The sequence below is a fragment of the Macaca nemestrina genome, chromosome 1, assembly GCF_043159975.1.
Source record: "Macaca nemestrina isolate mMacNem1 chromosome 1, mMacNem.hap1, whole genome shotgun sequence".
Taxonomy (NCBI): domain Eukaryota; kingdom Metazoa; phylum Chordata; class Mammalia; order Primates; family Cercopithecidae; genus Macaca; species Macaca nemestrina.
In genome coordinates this window covers 108,149,350-108,175,193 of record NC_092125.1, presented here as the reverse complement: position 1 = coordinate 108,175,193, position 25,844 = coordinate 108,149,350, and the positions used below count along the sequence as shown (strand labels likewise).

The following is a 25,844-nucleotide window of genomic DNA, read 5'->3' as shown; positions in this document are numbered from 1 at the left end:
ATCTCTGTCTTTCTAGGAATATTAGTTAGAGACTGATTATCTCATGTGAGCCAGGACATTCTTCCAGCAAGGTTGGCCTCTGGATGGTGAACGGGCTGTGCAAAAAAGCCCTGCTTCTTCCCTTGTCTAGAGGGTGGACATTGGCTACAGGCTCTTCCATCTCTCATGACTTCATGGACCCTCCTCTGCCAGTTTTTTAAATCAGATCACCCTCCATGTTGTTCCTGACCCGCAGGGGAAGCTGTCCTCAGTTGTAGCCGTCTGACTGGATGAGTCCTGGCAGTCTTTCTAGGCGAACCAAGAATGTGTGTGTGAGGGAAGGTGTTTCCTGTTGCTTTACTGCTGTCTGTGTGTGCCAGTGCTGGAACAGAATTTGGAAGATTCTGAATAATTAGCTACTTATTCTCAAAATCTTTGAAAGAATCAGGAGGTCAAGTCAATAACATGAAAATTTATATTCTTAGTGCAGTAGAAAGAACATTGGGCTCTGGGAATTTTATCTTGGTTTTCTCCTGGCTTTTTTTTCCTCTGTGTAATTTTGGGTAAATCAGTTTCCCTAGCTCTCAGTTTTCTCTTCTGTGAAACAGGAAGACTGAACCACGTAATTAATATCCAAGGTCCCTTCCGGCTCTAAAAGGCTATGATTCTAGATGAGAAGTTATATCAGGAGAGATACGGCCAATCAGATTGAGTCATCCAGGCATACCTTTTTAGCTTCTGTTTGAGGAGTTGTCTCCAGAGAAGAGGAGATGTGGCTTCCCAATAACTCTTTTTTTTTTTTTTCCTTTCAGAACATTTTCCAGATGGCGAGGTCACAGCAGAGAGATGTGGCCACCTAGCCTTTCCTTATCCCCTTCCCTTCCTTTCACCCCCATCCTCTTGCTCCTTTCATGTCCCATTTCAGACAGAGTAACCATTAACACAAAAGAAGAGAAAGAGTTAAAGTCATTATATTCAAAAGCCCTAAACTAAATATTATTAATAACGCCCTCTGAATTTCATGTCTCTGGAATTGAGGTGGTAGTAAACAGCAGATTGGTCAGCACCAGAAGTCAACTGAGTTAAGACAGGAAAAGAAAATAAGCCCAACCAACTTGCCAAAGGTATCTTTGTCCTTTCACCTGGGCCTCATACCAACAGCCTCTCCTTGTACTATATTTTTAAAACTGGAACTATGAACTTCATCCATTTGCACTGTTCAGACATATATATGTATGTATGTAAAAATTATATATACACAAATTAGCTGCACGTATATACATATATATATTTCTTTTTAAATTTCATATTGATGGCAGTACCTTTTTTAGCTTGTGTTTTTACACACCTTTCACTAGAATCCATGACCTCTCTTGTGCTCTCTTTATTTTGAAACAAACTTTAAAAAGGAAAAAAAAAAAGCATTTTACAGGGAAAAATACCTCTCCTCATGAAGGACTTGAAAAGTTTACAACCTGCTTGGATTTTTGCCCCTTTTTTGTATCGAGTATAGATTCCGGCTCATGGGTTGCCATAGAGTCTGAGGAACAGGGAGTATAGTTTCTTTATCTTCCAAGAGGGTGTTGGGGAGGAGAAAGAGGTGTGTTTTTCAAGGTTAACAGGCTGTAGTTCTGCAGGGAGAGCCTAAAGTCCTGGTATGGTCTCTTGATTCCATGACAGTTTTTCTGATCCATCTGTTTCTCTCACTCCTGGCTTTCTAGCCACATTCTGCACCTCCTTCCTGCTTTCCTAGAACCTCAGTATGCTTTCCCTCAACCGGCCCTGAGTGGAGTTGTGCGTGGGCTCAGGAGGTTGATGCCATGGGAACCTGAACCTGAAACACTTCATGGTAGTAATTTCCTGTTTCCCTTGCCCCCCCCCCTTTTTTTTTTTCTGAGACAGGGTCTTAAACTCTGTCACCCAGACTGGAGTGTAGTGGCATGATCATAGCTCACTGTTACCTTGAATTCTTGGGCTCAGGTGATCCTTCCACCTCACCCTCCTGAGTAGCTGGGACTACAGGTGTGCACCACCACACCTGGCTAATTCTTCTTAAAATTTTTTTGTAGAGACAGGGTCTCACTGTGTTGCCCAGGCTGGTCTCAAACTCTTGGCCTCAGGTGATCCTCCTGTCTCAGCTTCCCAGAGTGCTGGGATTACAGGCATGAGCTGCTGTGACCTCCCCTGCATTCTTTTGCAGCAGGGATAGTACTTGGGACCAGAGTTAAACTGATACCTTAGGCACACAGGTTGGACTTACATAGAGGAAGGAAAGCAAGCAATGCCCTGTGTACGTGAGGTTTTACCTCCTCCATTCCTGACCAATAACCACCCATAACTATGGCATTCTCTGTGACTTCCTTAAACAGCAGTGATGGGAAGAGATCCAGTAATATCTTCAAGGCCTTGGGGAAACGTGCAGTGGGTCAGTGGTCTGTGCCAACCAAATAATTGCCCCATCCAAGCCAATTGAGGACCCAGGAAGGAGTAGTAGGAATACGGTTGATTTAGATTGGATCTCCCAAGTTTTAATTAAAAAGAGACTGAAGGAAAACCTTTCTGCTTTCTGTCCCTTAAAGAGCTCCTCATCTGATCTTGCAGCTAGACCTTTTGAGACTTAAGAGCTGCATCCCAGGATCAGAAGCCAGGGCTAGTTGGGGTAGGACAATATTCCCAGCCCCTAAGCTCTGTAGATAGTGCATAAGAAACACCAAGTCAGGCTCAGATGCAACTAAAACACATCTTTGAGCCTTTTCTTGTTCCCTTCTCCCCCTTCTAAACGAAAACCTTCCTAGGATGGCATCTTTTGCTCTAACTGGGAGACAGTCATAATTGGTTGTAGTCAACTCTACTGAGCAGTGTTGGGGTGATTGGAAAGTCTCTTTTTGTTTTTGCAAATCATTGTGAGGCCACTCTTTCTTTCTTTCTTTCTTTCTTTCTTTCTTTCTTTCTTTCTTTCTTTCTTTCTTTCTTTCTTTCTTTCTTTCTTTTCTTTTCTTTTCTTTTTCTTTTTCTTTCCTTCTTTTATCTCTTTTTTTGTAATTTGTTGTTGCAAATCATTGTGAAGCCACTTTTCTTTTTCCTCCTTCCTTCCTTCCTTCCTTCCATCCTCCCTCCCTCCCTCCCTCCCTCCCTCCTTCCCTTTTTTTTTTTTTTTTTTTTTGAGACGGAGTCTCGCTCTGTCGCCCAGGCTGGAGTGCAGTGGCCGGATCTCAGCTCACTGCAAGCTCTGCCTCCTGGGTTCACGCCATTCTCCTGCCTCAGCCTCCCGAGTAGCTGGGACTACAGGCGCCCGCCACCTCGCCCGGCTAGTTTTTTGTAGTTTTAGTAGAGACGGGGTTTCACTGTGTTCACCAGGATGGTCTCGATCTCCTGACCTCGTGATCCACCCGTCTCGGCCTCCCAAAGTGCTGGGATTACAGGCTTGAGCCACCGCGCCCGGCCTTTCCTTTCTTTTTATTAGTGTTTTTCTTTTTTTCCTCAGAGTCTTGCTCTGTCGCCCAGGCTGGAGTGCAGTGGCACGATCTTGGCTCATTGCACCCTCCGCCTCCTGGGTTCAACCGATTCTCCTGCCTCAGCCTCCCAAGTAGCTGGGATTACAGGCGTGCACCACCACGCCCCACTAATTTTTTGTATTTTTGTTAGAGGCAGGGTTTCACCATGATGGTCAGGTTGGTTTTGAACTCCTGACCTCAAGTAATCTGCCCACCTCAGCCTCCCAAAGTGCTAGGATTATAGGCATGAGCCACTGCACCTGGCCCACTTTTCTTTCTTTCTTATTTTGTTATCCTGGCAGCCATTTGCTGGTATGGGATCAAAGAGGACAGCCTTTCCTCCCTCACCTTCTCCAAATCTAGGTGGAATCACAGAGTACAAAACATAAGAATGCTGAATGTGTAAAGTTGCAGAGGGATCCCTAATTTGAAGACTTTGACACAGAACTAACTTCTTTTGACTTAAATGAATTTAAAATGAGCCAAAGGACCCTGAAAAGAAGACATGTTGATTTCCCACTCCTAGATGCTAAAGAGACTTTTGGTACCAGCTTTGTTCAAACTGTAAAAATAGCAATTTGCCCCTACTCGCTCAGAGTGGGACAGTAATGAACAGATCTGGGATTCCATTTGACAGCTCGAATGCTGACCTTCAGACATGAGACATAGGGATTGGGAGGCCACTTAGAATGGGTAGATGGTGCTATGTTCCCTTTCTGGCATAGCATTCACTTGGTGCTTTGGAGATTAGGTGAGGGCCCTATAGGTAGTTGGCCTGTTGGCAGAATTTATTTAGGAACAGCCCTTCTTAAAAGTGTCTCACTAACAAAGTACCCAGCTGCAGCAAGGAGGTGGGGAAGGAAGGCACCCCTAAAGGACAGCGCCTTCTTCTCTTCCACCCATGCACGGCCTTGGGTGATGGAGGCAGGGTCCCTGTGGCTGCGCGGGTCCCATAGGATCAAACCCTTCTTTGCATGAAGCAGTGTTAGTTGTGACTCTTCTCTCTCCCCTTCCTCTGCACTTCCTTTCTGTAATCCCTACTGTTGTTCTTAGTCCCAGCTTCTGCCCAGGGAGGCTTCTACCCAGACTTCTTTTGCAATTTGTCCCTTGGAAGAGGGGGGCTCCCAGTGCCCCCAGCTTCATCCCGGCAGAACCAGCAGGATCCTCCTGGTCTCTCACTGGCCTTCCTCCACACTTGGTTTCTCTGGGATAGAAGCTCAGAGCTTTTTATGGCCCAGGAGAAAATGTAGACCCTGAGAAACCTGTCCCTGCAGAAAGGTTCCCTTGGGCCATGCTTTGGGCCCTCTGCTCTTTATATGTTTATTCTGTTCTCAATTTTTCCACCCTCTCCTTACCCTAGGCCTAAGCGCAGGTACAGATATGTGCGTGCTCAGGGCAGCTCCTAGGCCTGGACCGAGCTCTCAGGGAGGAATTAGATTAATATTCCAACATCCTCATGCCTGGCTCATTTAGTTTCATCCTTTAGTTACCCAGGCCAGTAGCTTTGGGTTATGCCTTCCTGTAGCTCCAAACCCAACACTTGGAGCAGCAGAATAGGGCACCGCCAGGAGATGACTCTCTCTCCTATCTCAGAATTTGCCAGCTTCTGGGCTGGGCTCCTAGGAGGTAGTTTTCTTGAAGGGGACTGCATCCTAGTTAACCTGAATTTTCCAGACCAGGAGGGACTGCTGTGCCCTTCCTTCTCGCCATTATACTGTTTGGCTAGATTCATTCAGCAGTAGAAGCTCTTTGATCTGTTGACCCCAGCATACTGCTGTTTCTTCACCAGCTTCATTGTGTCACAGTAGCTTCCTTTTGGAGGATGATGTGATAGAGCACTCAGAGAGAGAGAGGGAGAAGAGAGGTAGTGGGTATGCTTCTCTAGCTCCCCATCTTCCAGGTCCACCTCTTGACTTCCTGTTCCCCTAAACCTGAGCACATCATGCCAGGCCTCATTGCTGCCAGGACAGCATCAGCTCACTCCTCAGCAATAATCTAGGGTATGTGGGAAGGTCAGGGCTGTGGGAAGGAATAGAATCAAAGAGGGGAGTGATATGGGGTGGAGGCACTTGGCCACCTGCTAAACTTGGACATTAATTTTATATCATGACCCCCTTTTAAGCCAGTGAGCTGGGCTTCAGTTTTTCCCAGGCCATGCACATTTAATTTATTTCAGAGAAACTCTAATTGTATTTTCACTGCAGTATCTTGTATTTTTTATTTGTGATTTAAGAAATGTGAAGAGAAAATACACAGACACAATAATGGCTAACAGTGTTTCTTTCATTCCTTGTTCTAGAGCTAACCACTCTAAAATTGTTTGGTAATGTCACTTAGTGTAATTAATTGTAACATATTCTTTTAAATAAATTGATTTATTGATCAAACACTTCTTTGGTTTCCTAGACTACAAATCCTTTGGGTTGTGTGGGAAGAAGTGAAGAGGGACCTTTGAGATTTGAGTTAGAGTAGTCAGTCTGAAAAGAAGAAGAAACATCTAACCAGTTTTCCCAGGTAACTAGTGGGACAGTTTTTTGAGGGCAGGGAATGGAGAAGGGTGAGGAAAGAAGCCACGGAAGCCCCTTTGTTTGCAGTTCTCTTCCCAGTGGCTCCTTTGAAAATTCCTTCTTCTCCTTCAGATCTCAGAGGTGACTGAGCTTACCCCTCCCATCTGCAAGCTTGCACAAAAATCCTTTGAAGATTCACAGGATTCCTTTCTCAGCCATGCAGATAGAGCCTGGCAGAGCTTTTGGTACAGATCTTAGTAATGGCCCCTCCTCCCCACCCCCAGCAACATGTATATACTTTTTCAGGTAAATCGGGAAAGTTTTTCTCTCTGGGATCTGGACTGAAAGGAACACATTATGACTGTTGAATGGCCAGCGCAAAACTAGGCACTGTGGGTGGCCTTACTCTCCTGTGCTCCCACACTCCTGAGAAGAAGGGTGATCCTACTGCCTTTTGCTTTTACAGAGGCATCTGAGGTGCTGGGGCCTAATTACCTGCTCTCAAGAGTACCTGTTCCTCTCTGTACATTTGTTTATGAGCTGACTCTGGTCTGAAAAGCTCAGCATTTGTAGTGGGTGAGACGTTTTAATTTTTTTATAAAGCTTCATTTATTATTATTTTTACAACTTCTGACCACATGCTTTGGTTCCTTAACTGATGACCATAAGACCAAGGACCATTGTGACATTTTGTTTGGCAGCTTGGGAAGAGACATTGTTCGGGGGCTCATACACTCACCCACCCATTGGCTTTGGATATTTAAAACCTAAGAAACACCACTATGCTAATGGAGGGGGAAATGTTATCTTTCCTAAGCAAAGAATCCATAAAGAAGAACAAAGTGGAATTCTAGAATTAGAGTTACAGTGGTTAAAGTCAAACTTTTATTAGGTATCTGCTGTTGGGGGTGGGGTGGGGAGATTGAGATACTGCAACAGACACAAAAGCAAAGAAACATTTCTGCCAGCTTACAGGCTCACAGAAGAGTGAGACACTTGCGCGCGGCCATGATACATAGCAGTGAAAGGTTTAAGTGCCATAAGGACTAGAAAAGGAAGGGGAAAGACCTGTGGATGAGGGCCGTTAGGGTTTTCATGAAGAAAGTAGTGTTTAAGATGAACCGTTGTAGTGTGAGCAGCATTTCAACAAGAAGGTATTCAACAAACATTTATTGAGCCATGATGTGCCAGACACTGTAGTAACTGGGAATGAAAAGACATGGGAGAAAAGGGGCCGAACTTGCCCAGAGAACAATGAATAGTTCCATTGGGGTATGTGTAGGAACGAAGTGGAAAGGAAGGCTTTGAAGAGCCTTGAATGCCAGACTGAGGTATTCTGTGAAAAAAAAAAATCAGAGTAGTTTTGTTTTTTATTAGCTGCAGTTTAGAAAGATTGATGCTTCAGAACATAGACAGAAGGACCAATTAGAAAATTGCTGTGATTACTCAGTTAATAAGTATAGGCAGTGATAATTGAAAAAGAGGGAAATGATATGAGAAAGTTTGTGGAAGTGAAATCTTTAATGATTTAATACCATTGAGCTTATGTGAAAGTACTAAAAACTCTTGAGGTTTTATGTCTACGTGACCAGAAAATAGAAATATATGAGTTGGGACTTTATGGGAGAAAGTTTTAGCATTGGCCCTGTGATGATTTAGATACGGATGGGAAATCCAATATGGATGTCCAACGGTCATTTCTTATTTACTAAGCAATGTCTAATGTTTGGGGCACTGTTTAGGGTGACGAGGATACAGTGCTGGACAAAGCAGAGTAGGTAGTAAATGTTGGTGAATTAACTTTTAAAAGATGACGATGACTCTTGGCTTCTTGGGAGAACAAATTGTAGGAGAGCAGGAGAAGCAGCATGGAGACAGATGAGAGCAATGTGACGTGGACGGTGCTGGTGGCTGTGGAGATGCAGAGACATGAGTAAGTAAATCAGCTGAATACTTTAGAGGTAGACTTAGTAGGGCTTTGCAGTTGGATTGGGGAGGAGACATGAGAGAGAGGGTATAATCCAAGTTTTGGCTTGAGTGGGTACCTAGTGGTGCTGCTTACTAATGATGAAGACTGAGGGAGAAAAGGTAATACCAACATGGAGTTCAGGACAAAAATTAGGCTAGAAACATGTCACTGGGACTTGGTTTTCATCAGGCAGATGAGAGGATGCAATATATAGGAAGGAAACCAAGTTTATGAGGAGCAAGAAGAAGCTGACTGCTCTGTGAAATAGACTGAAAGAGGGGCCAGAGAACAAGGGTCTTATTAGAACCAGGGGCTTGGATCAGGGCTGTTCAAGTTACCAGATTTGGAGAAGAGAATGAGGCTTGGCCATGAATGGGAATTGCTTCAGTCACAAATACCTGAAGCCAAGGCTGTGAAAGGCTTTGAAATTTTAGCGGGAGAATTAAAAGACAAAGGAAACACTGAAAGTCAGAGGGCCTGGCTCTCAGGCCAGCAGAGTCCAACCCGAGGAAATAGAGACACTTTGCATTACGTTTATGCTTTCCAAAGCTTTAAAAATATGGAAAGCGAATGGGAAGTAATTATTTAGGGCTATTTTTTTCCCTAGCCATTGTCCCATCACCTTAATCTCCCTAACTGAGGATATGTTTCTAAAGGTCTGCTTTCATTTCTACAACTGAAAGGCTCCACTCTATCCCTGATATTAACATGTCAGCTCCACTCTTCTGGCTCAAGAAGTTATTTTCCTTCTCTTCCCTTTATGCTGCCATTAACATTTGAACATAACTTGATTATTTTAGAAGAAGAAACAGACAATAAAGGTAGCCACTGATGTTGCAGCAGGGGCTGCCACACCGACGTCTGGGAAGAGGCCAAGAAGGAGGCAGCTTCTCAGTTCTGTTGCCACCCTCACCCCCCAGGAGAGAAACCCGAGTCAGTGAATCACTCTGGGAGATGCCCTTTGGTCTAAAACCCACCTTCCGTCTTTCCATCCTGACTTAGAAACTGCCCTGAAGTTGAGGCAGCTCATGGGGAAATTTGTAGATATTAAATGCTGACACAGGCTTTTTCTCATCTCTGAGCACACCCACACACACAGCTCTGCGTCGTTGAGATTTCAGGCGCTGTCTACTTGGCTAGGAATACTGGCTGGATTCTTCTCCTTTGTTAGGTCCCATGTCTGATCTTTACCAATCCAAGAGATACTTTTTTCTCCCAAAACAACGTCCACATACATATCTGCATAGCACTTCACATTTTGCTTCTCTTTTTAACTATTCTTAGTTTGAGGTCAATGAAGAGTAGCAGAGGTACAGGGCAGTGATCTGGGGATGAGTTGGGATTTACTGTTGTGCCTTCACAGAGCTCTGACCTGAGGCCAGATCAGAGCTGGAAGTTGAGCAAGTTTATAAGAAGGGACATATTGAGGGTGGGGTAGCAGCCTAGAAGCATATGTGCTATGAAGTCAAAGAAGACACCTGTGTGATCCCGAGCCTTCCCTAAAGCAGCTCACAGAGAAGAATCTGGGAAGTGGAGGGACTTAGGGCTTATGTAGTCCACCCTCTACCTGAAGGACTCACTCCTAAGCCTGCTTGCTACTTCTTGGGATCTTTGCCTCAGGTCAAAGAACAGGTAAGAGAACATCATGGGCTTTGGAGTCTGACAAACTGGGTTCAACTCCTACAGCCATGCCTTACTGGCTTTGTGACTCCGGGGAAGTTAGTTAACCTTCCAAGCCTCCTTTTCCCGTCTGTAAAATTATATCCTACCTAGGCTGGGCGTGGTGGCTCATGCCTGTAATCTGAGCACTTTGGGAGGCTAAGGCAGGAGGCTTGCTTGAGCCCAGGGGTTCAAGACCAGTCTGGGCAACATAGCAAGACCCTGTCTACAAAAAACAAAACAAAACAAAACAAAAACAAAAACAAAAAAAGTTTTTTAAAATGAGCTGGGCGTGGTGATGCATGCATATAGTCCTAACTACTTGGGAGGCTGAGGCAGGAGGATCCCCTGAACCAGGAGTTCGAGGCTGCAGTGAGCTATGATCTCACCATCACACTCCAGCCTGAGTGACAGAGCAAGACCCTGTCGCAAAATAAATAAGTAAAATAAATAAACTATATCCTGCCTCACAAGGTTGTTAGGAGATAAAATGAGGAAATGCACAATAAGGGCTAGGAACAGAATGACATACGGAGCAGTGGTTAGTAAATGGTGGTGTCACAACTGGCTCCTAGTATCCACACTGGCCTCTGTGCAGAAATGGAGGTCCAGATGTGAGACTGCAAGTCCTCAGCCTTCAGAGGGACAGGGCTGGATACAGAGGAGAGCCCCGGACAGGGGAGATCTCCTTGTGCCCAACTCTGCAGGACATTCCAGAATTAAGCCCCAAAGAAGGGCTAAGGGATAGGATCATGAAGCCATGAACAAGGCCTGGATGCTGCTCCGAAGCAAGGGCCTGGCCTTCCCTGATGGGATTTTCTCTCTCAAACCTCATTCTCTACCTCCCTCCCCCTTCCCAGTGTGGGCAGGGAACAATCCCCTACCCTCAACCTTCCAAGACTCTTATTTGATGCTTTTAAACTTTTTTCTTTATTTAGACAGAAAAGACCAACTCTTTAAAAGTAAAATGCAATAAATAAATAAGTTAAGCATAGAGAACTGTCTGAAACTGACTCCCCGGTCTCCCCTTACCACTCCCACCCCCACCCCATTTTCTTTTCCCTAAAACCTTCCTAAAGAAAATGATCAGGTAATAAACCCCTTTACCCCTCCCCACACCCCTCCTCCCAATATCCAATTACCCCCCAAAGCAAAGGGAGAAATTAAGAGAGAGAAAAAAATCCAAGGGCAACATTGTCTAAACTCCCAGAAAGAGAGATGGCAGCGTCCGGGCCAGGCCGGGCGGGCTGGATAACGCACGGGTGGTAGTGGTATTTACACGGAGGGAACCAGCAGAGACTGTAAACATTTTTAGGGATTCAGGGGAAGGTCTTTTCCTCGTGAAAGGAGGAGGGTCTCTGTGGCTGACTGGCAGAGAGGCAGCCCTCAGGGCTCCCCCACACTCTCCTTAGAGGGGGCCCTTGGGGGAGGCAGTGAGTTTTAGGGCTGGGAGCCCAAGAGTCAGGGATATCCTACCTCTAGCTAGAGGGTGGAGGCGAGTGAGAGCCAGCTTCCAAGAAACCCCTAATGTGGGGAAGAGGCTGGGGTGAGGGTGGGCTGGGAGTGTATGGCAGGCCCCTGCAGCTCTCCTGGGGCCTGCACAGGTACAACAGGCCCACTGGTGGGGGAGGCAAGTACAAACGCTGGGCACAGAAGGCCCGTCACAGGAGCCCAGCAGAAGGCAGATACCCCGGAACCTTCGAGCCTGTTCCTCGCTCCCTCACAAAGGCCAAAAGGGCATCTAGGAGGAAATGGGCCCTTGGAGGCAGGGAAGCATAGCACGGCCCTTCAGAGAGGCAGGGGGTGGGAGGGGCCGGTGTCTTGTGCCCCGCAGGGGCCACGAAGCAGCGTTTGCCCCAGAACCCAGTCAAGGCCCAGGGCAGGTGTGCGGAGAGGGCCGGGGCCAGTCGTGGGAGGAGGGTGTGAGGCGCCCCTTCCTCTGGTATCTCCAGACCTGTGAAGGAAGAAACATGGGTGAAGCATGGGGAAGAGCCCATGATGCGGGTCATGGGCTCTGGGGGAGGGGAGGGGGCTGGGGTGAGTGACAGCATCTAGGATGGGGCTGCCTGAGGAAGGCAGATCATCAGGCCTCAGTCCAAACGGACCCATCTGCCCCCACCCGCCAGCCATGAGAGCAGGGATAGAGGAGACAGGAGGGAGGGGGCGAACCATACAGGAAACCAGAGGATATTAGGAAGGAAATAGTCAAACAGCCCATGAGAAAAATAAAGACTGGAGGGGGAGAGAGGCAAAGAGATGACAACAGACAGGCAGGCAGAGAAATGGAGAGAGAGACAGAGAAGGGAGTGCATGTAAGAGACAGACACCTGGAAAAAAGAAAGGGAACATCCACAGAGAAGGCCAGGGCAGAGCCCAGGTCACAGCTCAGGGATGGAGTCTCATGGGGTGAGACCACCCCCGGCCCCCGGGTAGTGCTCTCATTCCTTTTTGGAAAGGAACACAGAAAGCAAGAGAGAAATGCACAAACACAGACCACAGTCACCAACCACTGTAGACCAAGCACGTCCCGCGAGCTGCCCCCGGCCCTGACCTTGGGCTTGGGGGTGCTTCCCTCCGCGGCCCCTCCCCAAATAACAAACAATCGGCTCCAAAGACAACACGCTCGTTCCATGCAACTTACAGGGGCCCGGAGCAGGGGTCCGGGGATGGGGGCTTCGGCCGACAATGGACACGGGCCCTGGGCTGGGGGGGCCCCCAGGGTAGGGGGAGTTAAGCAGCCAGGATTGGGGGGAAAGGGGAGAAACAGAAAATGTGGGTATTTTTCTTGGGTTGTGTTTTCTCAAGGGTTTGGTCCAAAGGAGATTAAACAATGTGAAAGTAACCAAGGCTTACAGCTCTGTGGCCATGAGGTTGAGGTGGTGGCCAGCAATGGGGGTGGAGGGGACCTGATAAGTAAACTTCACAGGCAGCGCATTTCAACCTCTTCCACCTAAACCAGAGCAACTCCCAAGAGGCCAGGAAATGGGCTCCCCCAGTCTGTCCTGTGCACTCTGCTGCCCCATGGGGCTGCTGCTACGTGGGAAAAATCACCTGAAGTCCAGGGCAACCAGGGCTGATGTCCTCACTTCTCAGGACAACAGAGATTCTAGGAGCCAAGGATTCTAGGGCCCTCTGGCACCCTCAGCCAACCCCTTAATCCTCCAGTCCTATTCCCCTAATTCCACTCCAACCCGAAGGAAAACCAGAAAGAGACACACACAGACATGGACACTGACCAGACAAACGAGACCGGATATTGTGGAAGGTCCAGGGAGTGGACACAGATATATACAAAGACTTGGCTCTTTCTGGGTCACAGAGTGTGTGTGTGTGAGAGAGAGAGAGAGAGAGTGACTCAGATTATTGAAAAACAGCTGAGGGAGCTGCCCCAGTCCCCTGCTTCAAGTGCTCAGGATCAAGGGTGGGGTGGGCATCCCTGAGGGTGGTGGAGGACAGGGGTGGGGGGCAGTCCAATCGAGGGCCCTGGCTGCAGTGTGTAGAGCTGGGGAGGGAGGCCACAACACAGGAGCGGGACCCACCTGGGGGCCCTCAGTAGGGCCGGTTGGCATCCTTAGGCCGCTTTAGCTGGACTTTGAGGCGCTTCATGCCGATCTGGAAGCCATTCATGGCCTGGATGGCAGCCTGGGCACTGGCCGGATTGTCGAAACTCACAAAGCCTGGGGTGAGAGGGGCATAAGGCCCAGCACAGCCCCACCTTGCTCTCCTGTGCTTAGGAGACCTCCAGCACTACCCTGTGTCTCCCAAGTGTCCGAAATGCCTAGAAAGCTGCCTGACACCTAGCAGCGTTCCGTAGGAATTTGTTGATTGATGGGTTGAATGGAGGAATCCAGTACAGCCACTAAAATTACCACGTTCTTCCCAGCATTCTGTGCAGGGACCCCTTCCTCTGCCTGGATAATTCTGAGCCTGCCCTTTGAAAATGGCCACTTCCAGGCCCTAAATGGCTTCTGAAGCAGAGAAGAACATTCCCTTTTTCCCCTGAGGCAGCCTTTCAAAGATGTGAAGGCAGCTAAAACCAACTCCCTAAGCCTGCCTTTTGCAAACCAAACATCCCCAGACCATGAGCCTATTTCAGACCTCATGAGGCATGAATTTGGCCAGTTTTTAAGAGAAAAGCTGAAGGAAGAAGAGATGGGCCTGGGCAGCAGCTGGGTGGCATGTTGGGTGTGTCAAAATGGTTCTTTTGTACTCTTGGATAATCAGCATTTCAAATACTGGGTCCACTGTGACCATAAATGCCTTCAAATATATTAGACCTTGTCCTGATTTGGAATATGGCAAAAAATGTGCCATATCATATTCTTACCAAAACATTTGCTCTGATTGGTGGCCCGGTCAACAAAGACTTTGGCTGAGATGACATGGCCAAAGGGGACAAACATCTGGAGGATCTCTGAGTCAGTGAACTCCTGGGGCAGGTGGTAGATGAAGATATTGCAGCCATCAGGGCCTGGGTGGCGGCAGAGACAGAAGAAAGAGCTCAGTGACTGGGAGGCGCACGCTCCAAGAGCAAAGGTCCCAGGGAAAGCAGATCCTGGGAGGGCCCTCCAGTCCCAGTCCTCGACAGTGTGGGCCAAGCCACCCCCTCCCCACTTGCTTTCATCATGACACATGGGCAAGAGCTGGGCTCAGCACAGGGCAATAGGGAGTCCCCAAGCCCATAACGAGGGCATTCCAATCTCCCAAGGCCCCAGTCAGTACCTTCTCTTTGCTGCTGCTGCTGCTGCTGCTGCTGCTGCTGCTGCTGCTGCTGCTGCTGCTGCTGCTGTTGAGGGGGTGGTGGGGGCTGCTGGGCGACCAGGGCTGGAGGCTGCGGGAATGCAGGCGCCACCAGGCTGTAGGCTGCTGGGTAGGCTGCTGGGGTGGGGAGGACAGAGAGGCTGATGGGGCTTCCCTGGCTTCTTAAGCCCTCCCAGCCAACCCTGTCTCCCCCTAGCCCAGGCCAGTGGCAGCTGCAGGGCTGAGAGGTTGTCAGGGAAGGAGCTGCCTCAGACCCCTGGGTGTGCTGCCCTTAAAGACCCCTCCCCACAGTTGGGCTTGTCAGTAAAGCCTGAAGAGGGTGATTGGCAGGGAGCCAAGAAGCCCAGACCCAGTTACTGGGCCTCTTTTCCTCCTGCTGCCCCTCCCACCTGAGCAGGGGCCTGGGCTAGGGCGCCTCACCTGTGTAGTGCTGCATCCCCGCGTAGGCCTGCTGCAGGGGGTCCACGGGAGCTGCGGGGCTCTGGGCTGGGGAGAGCAGCACAGACCATGAGCGTGGACGTGGCATGCAGTGGGAGCCCCCAGTGCCTCTCTGGGCCTCTGGGCCGAGGCCAGGCAGGTGGGGAGCAGAGCTTCTCTGGGCATGGGGTGTGAAGTGAGAAGATGGAAATGCACAAAGCAGTGGGAAGAGGGGAAAGAGCCCAGCATTAGGAAGACTTGGGTCTGACTGTCTTGCAACCCTGGACAGGTCGCTTCACTGCTCTACACCTCAGCTTCTTGGCCGAGCCCAACAGGAAGGATCATCCCCGCCCAGGATGGCAGGGCAGGAGGAAGCACCTGTAACCCCCAAAGCTGGAAGGGAAGGTGTGTCCTGCCTCCCTAATGGGAGTGGTGGCTTAGATGGTTGCTGGGATGGGGTGGGCAGGCAGAGAGTCCCACCTGGGTAGGGGTGAACCCCGTTGGGATACAGAGCATCAGGGGCAGGCTGCCCAGTGGGCTGAGTGGGCACCGGGCTGTAGCCGTTGACGCCCAGGGCAGCCGGAATGGCAGAGACAGGCGTGGCAGCGATGGCAGGAGGGGTGCTGGTTCCTGGGGAGGAGAAAGCGACAGGGACAGAGCAGAGGAGCAGACACACACACACACACACACACACACACACACATGCAGAGAACCAGTCAGGAAGTCTGCGGGTGGAGGGGAGGAAGTAGGCCACTCTGACCCCTGAGTCCCTCCTAGACCCCGAGGCTTCCCTGAGCAATGCCCTGTGCCTCTCCCTACCCCTACCACGCTTAGCTCCCTTGCCCAGCCTTGCCCAGGCCATACCTGAGGATGGGGTGATGGGGGTGGCGATGAGGCCATTGGCATTGATGGCAGCCATGTGCTGCATCTGCACAGCAGCCATGGTGGCCATGGGGCTGAGGTAGGCACTGTGAGCCGCTACCAGGGCCGCCTGCTGCTGCATCAGCTGGGGGGAGGGGAGAGGAGAGTGGGGCAGGCCTCCTGTGCCCCAGCCTGGCTCCCTCCCAGCCCTGGGTCTTGGCATCAGAAGGGTGGGGGCAAGATACTGGGGGTCAGGAGGGCTGGCCCGGCATTGGGGGCAGTGCTCACGGCCTGGGTGTAGGCGCTGTAGGCTCCGAACTGGAGGGCGATGGGGCTGAACATGCCCAGCTGGGTGGCCACCTGCTGCATGCGGCGGAGACCCCGCTCCTTCTCAGTGTCAGCAAACTTCACCACCAGGCTGGACGAGGCACCCTGGGCACGGGCCCGCACACAGGTCAGAGGTGCAGGGTCAGGGTCTCTCCTCCCCAGAGCCCTCAGGACCTGGTCTCCATTCCACCCCCATGGCATGGCCTGGCCTCTCTGAGAGGGCGGCCACCATTTTGCATATGACAGATGGGGAGATTTTAATCCCACCCTCTCCCTGTGCTAGGATGTGCTAGAAGCTAGAAGAAAAATTGAGGAATGTGAAGGCATGTGCTTGGAAAGTGAAAGACCTACTAGAATGGAGAGGGCATCATTGGCTTCTCTGTGAGGACTCTGAACTGGAAATCATCCCCACCCCGGGTGGCCACAGCAAATGTTTAATCTCAGGCTAGCCTTCCCTTGTAGCTGCCCTGCGTGCCTTACCACGACTTCTGCCCCCACACCCCAGTCCTCATGGTGTGCCTCAAATCTTAATACTAGTCTGAGCTGAATAAAAGCCAAATTAGAGCATCTGCAAGGACGATGGTAGAATCCTAGAATCTCAAAGCTGGAAGGGGCATAGGGTCATCGGACCCAGTTCTCTACCCAATGCTGTGTCCCCTCCGCCAAGTCCCCGTGAGTTATGCTGGAGAGCTGTGAGTTATGGGAAGTGCACAGCCTTCTGAGTCAGCCAGTTCCAGTTTAGAGGTGGGTTCTAGGGTGGTCACTGACCTAACGCTGCTGTGCAGGGGCAGGGAAAGGGGGTGTACGTGGGGCCTCTAAGAAAGTGTCCTGGTGCCCCAGCAAATGAGGGTAGGGGGATATGGGAAGGCTGGAGAAGAGATGGGGGTGAAGGGAGGGCTGGGGAATGGAGGGGGAAGGAGAGGGACATGAGGGAAATTTGGCTGAAGATGGATGGGGAGTAGGGGAGGAGTGGGGAGGTGGGGAAATGCCATTTGAAATGTGAGGGTGTCCCTAAGCTGTTTGGTTCTTCTGCCAGAACATTCTTTTCCAATAAATTCAAATAGCCCATCCTGAGTGGACTGCTTATCTGGGCCAGGGCCTGGCGGGTGGGCAGGGTGGGAAGGAGAGGCCCAGGGGCAGGGGAGTGGGGCTCACTGGCAGGGTCCGGCTGCTGTGAAGGGTGTTGATGGCTGCCTGGGCCTCGGCGTGGGTCTGGAACTTCACGAAGGCGCAACCTGGAGAGGTTGAGATGGAAGAGGAGAGGGGTGAGCACCCATCCCCATGGGACTCCGCAGTGGAACCCGATGCCTAGGGAGCCATGGGGGTGGAACGGGAAGGGGAAGGGCCCGGTGGGGAAGGGGCAGTGGGTGGGCTACCTTTGCTAGTGCCATCTGGCCCCCGGAGCACAGTGCACTCGTCGATGGTGCCGAAGGGCTCAAACATCTTCCGGACATCCTCATCTGTCTGCTGCTTCCCTAGCATCCCCACGAACAGCTTCCGGTCTTCTGGGTGATAGGGCACAGGAGGACGGCATGTTCAGGGCCTCCTTGCTGCCTTCCCAGCCCTTCTCCTTCCACCCTTCCCTAGAGCTCCTAACACTACTTCCGCTACCCTAGGAGCCAGTGGCTGTGGGGGCTGATGGTTAGGGAATGGGGTACATTGCAGAGGTTGCTCATCCCAGCTCTGAGGGACTCGCACTCCGCCCTGGGCCTCGGTTTTGCCATCTGTACCCCCCCAGATCTCGCCCCCTCTGGCCACACTGACTCCGGTCTCACCACAGCTGGGAACTCTTCAGAATCGTCGGGCTTTCTCCCTCAAGAAAGGCTACCCCTCGACAACTCCAGGCCCTGGGCCTGAGGGTGGGAGGAGAGGGACAGAGTCCAAAGGCACAGAACCTACCTCCTCGGCTCTCGCTGTCGGCTGGCTTGACCTGGATCGGCCTGTTCATCTGAAGGAGAGAAGAGAAGGCAGCTGCTGGGGACCTCCTCTGAACACCCAAGAGCCCTCCCAGGCCGGGCCCTGCAGAGAGACTAGAGGGGCAAGCCCCAGGCCCTCTAAGTTTCTGATAGGAAGGAAGGGACAGGGCCTAATATTGTTCAGGATGAAGGCCTGAGGGGATCAGAGGCACGGAGAGAGAGGATGTAGAGGGAGATGCTCATGGGCACAGCTCCAGGCTCAGGTTGGGCTCCCAATGACTTGGCCAGGGATGGGTGCTGCTGTCCTGAGTGGGAGAAGGGGGCCTGCGCATAGGACCCGGGGACTGAGAGAGAGCCCAACCAAGGGGTTATTTAATAAGAATTGCCTCAATTCTACAAAGTGGGCGCAACAGAGGCCACTCTGTGAAGAAGCCCCAAGGAGGACTCTAGACCGAGGGAGACCTCACAGAGGCCCAGACTTCCTTCTGACCTCTAGAGTTGTGTCTGCCTCTCTTTCTGCCCCCCTATACCCCTTGACCCCAGGGGGAAGGCACTTGGGCAGCACAAAGGGAGCAGATGCCCAGTCTCCGTGGCAACGGGAGAATGCGCACCATGGCAACCGCCCACTCAGCCTGATTTATCCGTCCCCGTCGCCCTGGCGACCGTGGTGACGTCATCACTTCTGCTGCTCCACACACCCAGAGAAGGAGTGGGGTGGGGGGTGGTAACAGGGTATGCTGGGGGTGGAGGATTTGGTGGGGGCTGGGAGGTGGGGGAGGGGCCCAGAAAACCTTCCTGATTCTGGAGGGAGGCTTGCAGAGCAGGCCCTGCAGGGGCCATCCCATCCCTTCTCCTGCCTCCCTCCTCCAGAGCAAATCCTTGGTGCCTGGAGGGCTCTAAAGGAGGAGTTGCTGTCCCGTGCTCCTTCGCAATTTACCCTGTGCACGGAAGTCCTCCAGAGCTCTAACCTCTCCCAGACCCCTGCAGTATCTCCCTTTGTTCAGTCTTCAGTGGAAATGGAGAAATTCCTAGTTCCACTCTCCATGTTCTTGTCTGGTGAGAGGACTTGGAAATTACTCCTGCAGGTTGATTTTCTTAACCAGGGTGGGGAGTATTATAGGAACTGGAGAAAGAGGAGAAGGACTTAGTATTTCGTGTCTGAAAATATTTTGCTCTTGAGGACTCTGACAGCTGGAACCACACCTGGTTGCCCCACTCATCTGATGGTGGGGCAGTAGTTCCAGTGACCAAAAATATTAAACCATCCATTTACATTCTGAGGGTGAGGCTAGAGGTACCCTCAGGAAAGGCACTGGACTGGGAGTCAGGAGACCTGGATTTAAGGACTAGCCCTGCCCTGCCACTTACTAGCTGGGCGGCCTTGGACAAGCCACTTGTCCCCTCTGGGCCTCAACTTCCTTATCTGTAAAACAAGGGAGTGGGCCAGGCGATGTCTAGTCAGGTTCCGGTCAGCTCCAGGGCTCCAGCATGTGGAGATCCTGTATGTGGCATCACTTAGCGCCAAGAAGTACAGAAGTCACAGTTGCCCCTGCCCCTTCTCACCCTGGATCCTCACCCAGGTGTCCATCATGCCAGTCAGTCTGGCCGACTCCACCAGTTAGGTATTCCCGGCCTCGGATCAAATGTAAGCCCCACTTCAACTGATACTCCTATCCCAGAGCCCCACGCCCACCCCCCAAATCTCTGGATCTGAGAGCAGCTGGTGGGGAGGGAGGGTAACAGTCACACAAATCCTCCAGCCAATCTGCCCCCAGCTTTATCGCCCGCCAATCTGGGATTATCCCATCCGAAGCTCAATCTCCTTAGGCGTGTGTGTGCGCACGAGTGCGCATGTGCAGGCAAAGCACAGTGGGTCAGATGCTCGGGGTGCACGGGCTTTCACCTCCTTCTCTCCTGTGCTCTAGCCAAAGCACTCAGGAAATTCCCTCACAGGCACCTCTGCAGCCAGGCACCCACCCCTATGCCCACCTCACAAGAAGTAGAATCAGAACCAGGGTTGGGGGATTCTTACGCTTGGCACTAGCCCCTTCCCAGCACGCCTGGGGATTTGCTGTTCTAGATGGAGACGGGAACCTGGGACCCAGAGAGAAAGGATGCAGTTCCCTCCTGGCATAGGCTCCCAGGCACAAAAATAGCATCTCGAGAAATACCCATGGCTGATGTGGATTCGCACAAAGAGACACACAAGTGTACAAACCACAGCAAGGACCGTGCTTACGCTAGGCTCCCCCTACACGGTCACAGACAGGGCCCTTGGCGCCCCAGTGTCCCCTTCCCAGCCTCCTTCTTCGTGGCCTGGCACTTCCTGTGGGGAGCTCAGGCTTTGTTAGCTCAGCTCGGGCACACCTGCCCCCTCCCCTGAGTCCAGCTGTGCCCTGTTTACCTGGCAACCAGGCACGGTGCCTCTCCTCCCTAGTTACTACCCACCAGGTGACAGGCCCTCCCTCGGGCCTCCCAAAGAAGAAGGGGCTATTTATACCCCAACCCAGTATGGTGGAGCCCCTCCACCACGGTCACTTTTAAGGCCCTCATCCTCGCCAATAGCAAAAATTCCACTTTCAAGAAGACCCCACAGTTCTCACAAAATCTAATTCTTTTGAGGGTACAGCCTGGGGTCCTGCCACTCCCGGCTCCACACTTGTTCCCGGAGTCCCAGACCACTCACGGGTTCTCTCTGTGGGGCCAGAATCCACCTTCCTGACTGCAGGCCGACAGGGAAGGCCTGTGTTCCCCAAGTGGGATTTTGGTTCAGGGTGAAGGGGGAAGAGCTGGACAGAGGGCAACCCCCACTCTACCGCCTCCAGGAGGCCACACCCTGCTCACAGGACAAATGCAGGGACCTGTGGCAGAGCCACTCCTGGGAACTCTTAGGGCAGAGAAGAGGAAATGGGGCTCAGTAGCTATAGGCCCAGCCCCCATTCTTTCTCTTTCTCTCTGCAGCCCAAAATATCACCCTAGTATGGTAGCACCTTCTAGATTTTGGGGGTGACAGAGATGGGGAGCAAGGAGAGGGGGCTAAATGTCTCCCATTAAAAAAAAAACCTGCAGTAGGAAGGCATGGAGATTAAACAGTAGGAAGAACACAGTTATGCAGGAGCTGACACAATGCACACACACGCGTGTGCATGCATACACACGTGCAAACACACACTGAGGGGAGAATGCAGGTGAAAGGAGAAGACTTGAGGAAGACAAAGGGTCACAGACGTCTGCTCCCCACAGCTGCCCTGGATCTGCTCCTTCACACCCTTTGGATGAGGGTCTGCCTTGGAGGATGGAACCCTCATTTCCTACTGGAAGCTCTGTCAGATCCCTCTGGATTCTGTCCCCTGGGGCAAGGACTAAGGTGGAGAATTCAACCTGGGAGCTCTGGAGCAGGGCTAGACAATCATTAACCAGGCGCCCTTCTTCCTCACCCCCATCCGGGCCTGGACTTCCTCAAGAAGGGCAGGTGGCGCCTCTCCACACCCAGGATGGAGCTCTGCCTGAGCTGCCAGGCAGCTGGAGGGGCACAGACCCAGGGTAGACACCCACAACTGGTACACATCACCCTTGGGGCTCATGCCCATCCCCAGGCTGTCTCTCATCCATGTTTTCACTCCAATCCTCTTTATCTACCTTTTGCTCTGACCCCCTCTCATTTCTGCAGGGGCTCCGAGATAGGGAGACAACAGAAAAAGACAAATGGTGATGGAGATGAAAACTGTTGATTTGTGAGGGGCCTCCACAGAGAAAAGCGGGGAAGGCAAGTTGGGACTGGATGGGGACCAGGTTTGCCAGGGATACGTGTGCCCAAACCCCGCACATCTGGCCTGTCAGGAGCTCACATGCCTGTATGCACAAACACACACTCGCCTTGGGTCCTGTAGCTCACACACGTGCATGACCCTTAACTCCGGCTGCGACGGGCAATGGCTATTCTTGCCACCAACTGGGATGAGATCGTTGGTGGGGGTGGGGTTTTTGGTGGATTTGCCGAAGTTGGCTTTGCTTTCCTAGCAGTGCTCAAAGGTTGAGGCCACGGAAGGGCTGGGTCATGGACCTCTGCAAGGTTTGAAGTTGGGGGTGGTTGCAGCAGTTCTAATTTTCCCAGGTCTCCACCTGCCCTTTCCCCATCTGTTTTTTCTATTTCCCTCTTAGGAAGAGATGGGTGAGCAGCAGCAGTCTCCACTTCCCATGTTGGAGAAGCAGTAGAGGCCAGGACAGATGTGTCTCTGGCACCCAGACCGTGCTGAGCAAATGTTTGCTGAAGGTGGGGATGGAGTTAGGTCTCAGGAAGGCACTTGCTGGGATTCACAGTCTGGAAGAAGGCAGAGCAGACAGATAGCAAAGGGAGTGGGGGCATCCTTTCCCCCCAGCCTCCATGACCGGGGAAGGGGGACAGTCCAAGGTTCTTTCTTCCTGCCCTCAGTTGCCAGCCCAGGCTTGGAACAATAAGCAAGGCTGGCTGGGAAGAAGAAGACACAAAGAGATAGGACCTTGCAGGAGAGGGGCCACCTCCGTGGCCACCCCTGCCTCCCTGGGCATACTTGGTGGCATCAGGCCTGATCATCTACAATGTCTGTCCCTGCCCTTGCCTGCTACTCTCAGGCCTACCTCCAGCCCAGACCTGCCTGGGCCTGCCCAGGCCCTGCTTTACCCTAATGCTCTGTGGCTTTGTTCCTGGGACTCTTCCTGGTAGACAGAAAGGAGAAGGGAGCTCAAGAACCAGCACCGAGATGCCAATCCAGCCGGCACCAGCTGCCTGTTCTCAGGTCACAGGCACTCCTCCCTCATCTCACAGCCAGCCAGTCTGCCCTTCCAGAGTGACAAAAGAGTGCCTGGGTGCCTCCTGCTCACCCTGATCCACACTTGGTGTCCAGAGACTTTTCCCCACACCTTCCAACCAGCGGGTCCTCCCTCTAGTGTTGCCCCATGGGCAGCTTGGGAAGTGGGGAAGGGGCTGCATCTGCTCCTGGTAAAAGTCATGTTTACTCCACTAATCGCTGCTTTCCTTCTCTCTGGGTAACAAGAAATGCATGCATCTGTAGCAAGAAAGATGGATGCTAGAGAGAGAGAGAGGGACTTCCTGGTGATGAGAGCAGGTGGAAAATATGCTCAGTGTCAGGAGGGTGGTGAGCCTCCTGCCATTTCTATGGCCCTTCTCAGCCCCCTGGCCCTGCAAAGGGCAGGACTCACCCCTGGAAGTGTCTTCTGTTCGTGTAGGGCGCTCTGGGCCTTCAGGGCTGAATCCCGGGCACAGTATGTCAGGAAGGCACATCCTGAGGAGGGGCAGGGGCAGAGAAACACGGCAGGGGGCGGTGAGTCCTCCATCTCCCCTCTCTGAAAGGCTCCCTTCCAAAGACTGACGACTGAGAAGCTTTCCCTTCTTGTCATCTTCTGCCTGCTGGGGTGGGGAGGTGTCTCCAAGGGGTAGACACTCTGCCCCAGAAGTGGGGCAGACACCCGGAGGCCTAAATACTGGTGGTGATGGAAGAGGGAGGACACTTGGGCTGTCAGGAGATGGGCTTTGTGTAAGGAGAAGAGAAGGACCATGTGACTGCCAGACAAGTTGGAGTAGTGTGGCTTTCTCTCCTGCTGAGCTGTTCTCCTTTCCCCTCTCCCTCACCTCCACCTCCCTCCATCTTGGTCACCATCATCCCTCTCTTCTCCCATTTTCCCTATTTCCTCATCTCTCCCCAACTCCACCATAGGCAGGTGGAGGGTGGAGAGTGAAATAGAGAAGGGAAGGGAAGAGCAGTTAGCCGGAAGTGCCTCTTCCCTGTGCCAGGTGGAGGGGGAGCTAGTGTGGCCCCTGGGATCTCCAGTGCGTGGAGCTCTCCAAGTGCTGACCCCGACCGCCCTGCCTAGCCGCACAGCCCTTGGATAGGCCTGAGGAGCACCCTCCCTTCTCCCTCATTCTCTTAACTTTCTAAGCCTCCCACACTTTCCAGATCTTTACCAATCTCCAGCCTTCATGCCCTGCTTCCTAGTCCCTCTCTTTAGTCCTGGAGCTGCCTTGCCCAGTCCAGCTCCACGCTTTCCACATTAAGCACCTGACCCTGTGTCCTGACCCCCATTCCAATATTATCTGAGGCTGCTCAGATTCTCAGTCTTGCTACACACACACACACACACACAAACACACACACACACACACACACCCCTACCCAGCTGCTTATCTCCCAAACCAGCTCTCTTGTCCCTCCATTCTTTCTTGAGTTCATCCCATGTGACATCAACACCCCCATATGTCTGGGATCCACATCTTTGCGCCCTCTTGACAACTCTTTGCCCAAAAGAGGCCCTCCTTAGTCCTTCACCTGGGTTTCCTGATCACTAGCTGAGTTCTTTTTATGCTCCTCCATCCACTTTCCCCAGCCCTGAACTCCTCTCCTTCCACATCAGCCCTTCCCAGCCGCTCCACCCCTCCAGCCTGGCTTAACTACCCCCAGCCTCCCAGCCCACCCCGAAGCCTCTTCAGCCTGCCCGACCCCTCACCCTTGTGCAGCCCGGTGTACTTGTCCTTGATGACAGTCAGCTCGAAGATCCGACCAAACTGTTCGAAGATGGGCTTCAGGTCCTTCTCCTCCAGATGCCTCGGGATCTGCCCCACAAACAGCTTGATGGCATCCGGCTCCTTCATCGAGGCGGCCCAGGAGGAGGGCCGAGGGAGCAGGGAGAGACCCAAAGGCCAAGGGGAGCTGCCCAGCAAGGAGATAAGTGGTGGGGCCCGGGGGCCCAGCCGGGGCTGGCTTTCCCTTTGGCCCCCAACCACGCTGCTGAGCAGAGGGGCGGCTCTTCACACAAAGGAGGCCCAGGGAGTTGAGGGCTAGGGGTCAGGGGTCTAGGCAGACGCTGTCATGCCACCAGGGGGCATCGCCCAAACAAACGATCTCCCTCCCAGAGATCTGGCAAATGTCCCAGGATGGGGGTGAGTGTGGCCAAGACCTGGAGGGAGAGGTGGTAGCTGGGGCGCTGGGGCTTAGAGGGCTGGGAACTGGGAGTTGAGATGAGAGCTGGAGGCGGGGAAAGGGCCTGAGGAGGGTGATAGGGAGGAGACTGAGGGGTTAAGGGGCCTGCTATGGTTGCCAGCAGCGTCAGTGAGGGGGGCCCACTCCTGATGTGGGGCAGGTGAATGTCTCGTTGGCTTCCCTGGGAGGACACCTCCCCTGTGACGGATCCTTCTGCTGGGTCCGAAGATCCCTGATGCCAGATGCTTGATCTCTGATGGCGGCAGGGCTTCAGGGGTCCCTTTTGCCCTGCCGCCCCCCTTCAGGTCCTCCCCTCAGCCCCCCTCCCACCCCCACCCCAGTCCCCGGGCCTGGGCTGCTGCCGGCTGCTCCCGCCGCTGGGGCTGCCTGCTTTCCCGGTCACCTGGGTCCCGGAGCTCTGCTCTCCGGCCGCGCTCTCCTCAACAAAAACCTCCCCCCTCCACACCCCCCTCCCCACTCCCACCTCCTTTCCCCTGACATCAGTGATGTCAGTCTCAGGGGTCGAATACAAATTCTCTACCCTGGAGAGGGACGCACAATCCAAGCAAGAGCCACGCCCTCTTTCTATCTCCATCCTCCCTGACTCCTTTCCCGCCCCCAGAAGAGCAGCTGGTCCTGTTGATAATAACCCTTCCCCCATCTTACTCCCCAGTCAGTAGTTGGGCAAAGCACTAAGATGGAGAATTTACAGAGGAACCCTAAAATGGGGTCCATTGTTCCGGGGGCTGGAGCTGTCCCCGGTGCTGGAAGACTCAGGAGATGGGGGTTTGGGGGGGGAAGAGGGGAGCCCGGCATCTGGGGAGCCCCGAGAGTAGAGAGTCAAGGAAAGAAATCAGGGGAAAGAAGATGAGATAGGACGGTTGGACAGGCTGAAGGGGAAGGAGGTGTAGATGGAGAGGGAAGCAGGTCGCAGAGTCTGGGGGAAAAAGAAAAAATGCAGAGAGGAAAAATGGAAAGGA

At 52.3% G+C, this 25,844-nt stretch overlaps 2 protein-coding genes across 16 annotated transcripts in view; one reads left to right on the top strand and one right to left on the bottom strand.

Annotated features, from left to right (window-relative positions):
* Nucleotides 1-5,862, top strand: part of LOC105497855 (sorting nexin 27) — a 92,389-nt gene extending 86,527 nt beyond the window's left edge. For 3 of the 4 annotated variants that reach the window (XM_071085349.1, XM_011769352.2, XM_011769354.3), the window contains one exon: nt 792-5,862. In XM_071085349.1, coding sequence (XP_070941450.1) covers nt 792-839 — 48 coding nt within the window. In that variant the 3' untranslated portion in view covers nt 840-5,862. Of the gene's footprint in view, nt 1-16 lie in introns of all 4 variants that reach the window. The other variant, XM_011769353.2, reaches the window with a different exon arrangement.
* Nucleotides 5,863-11,425: 5,563 nt separating this feature from the next.
* LOC105497863 (CUGBP Elav-like family member 3) lies at nt 11,426-25,328 on the bottom strand. 12 transcript variants are annotated; one of them, XM_024797981.2, is made up of 14 exons: nt 25,268-25,328; nt 24,392-24,497; nt 23,090-23,172; nt 17,874-17,922; nt 17,351-17,479; nt 17,130-17,209; nt 15,936-16,079; nt 15,651-15,792; nt 15,267-15,416; nt 14,790-14,855; nt 14,331-14,486; nt 13,936-14,079; nt 13,148-13,285; nt 11,426-11,562 (listed from the first exon to the last, which is right to left on the bottom strand). In XM_024797981.2, the coding sequence occupies exons 4-13, from the start codon at nt 17,920-17,922 to the stop codon at nt 13,158-13,160; spliced, it is 1,188 nt and encodes a 395-aa protein (XP_024653749.2). In that variant the 5' UTR covers nt 23,090-23,172; nt 24,392-24,497; nt 25,268-25,328; the 3' UTR covers nt 11,426-11,562; nt 13,148-13,157. The 12 variants fall into 12 exon arrangements, with proteins under 12 accessions (XP_024653749.2, XP_011767671.2, XP_011767674.2 ...); XM_011769369.3 differs by having other exon boundaries at nt 17,351-17,476; XM_011769372.2 differs by lacking the exon at nt 25,268-25,328 and having other exon boundaries at nt 24,392-25,188.
* Nucleotides 25,329-25,844: the final 516 nt, after the last annotated feature.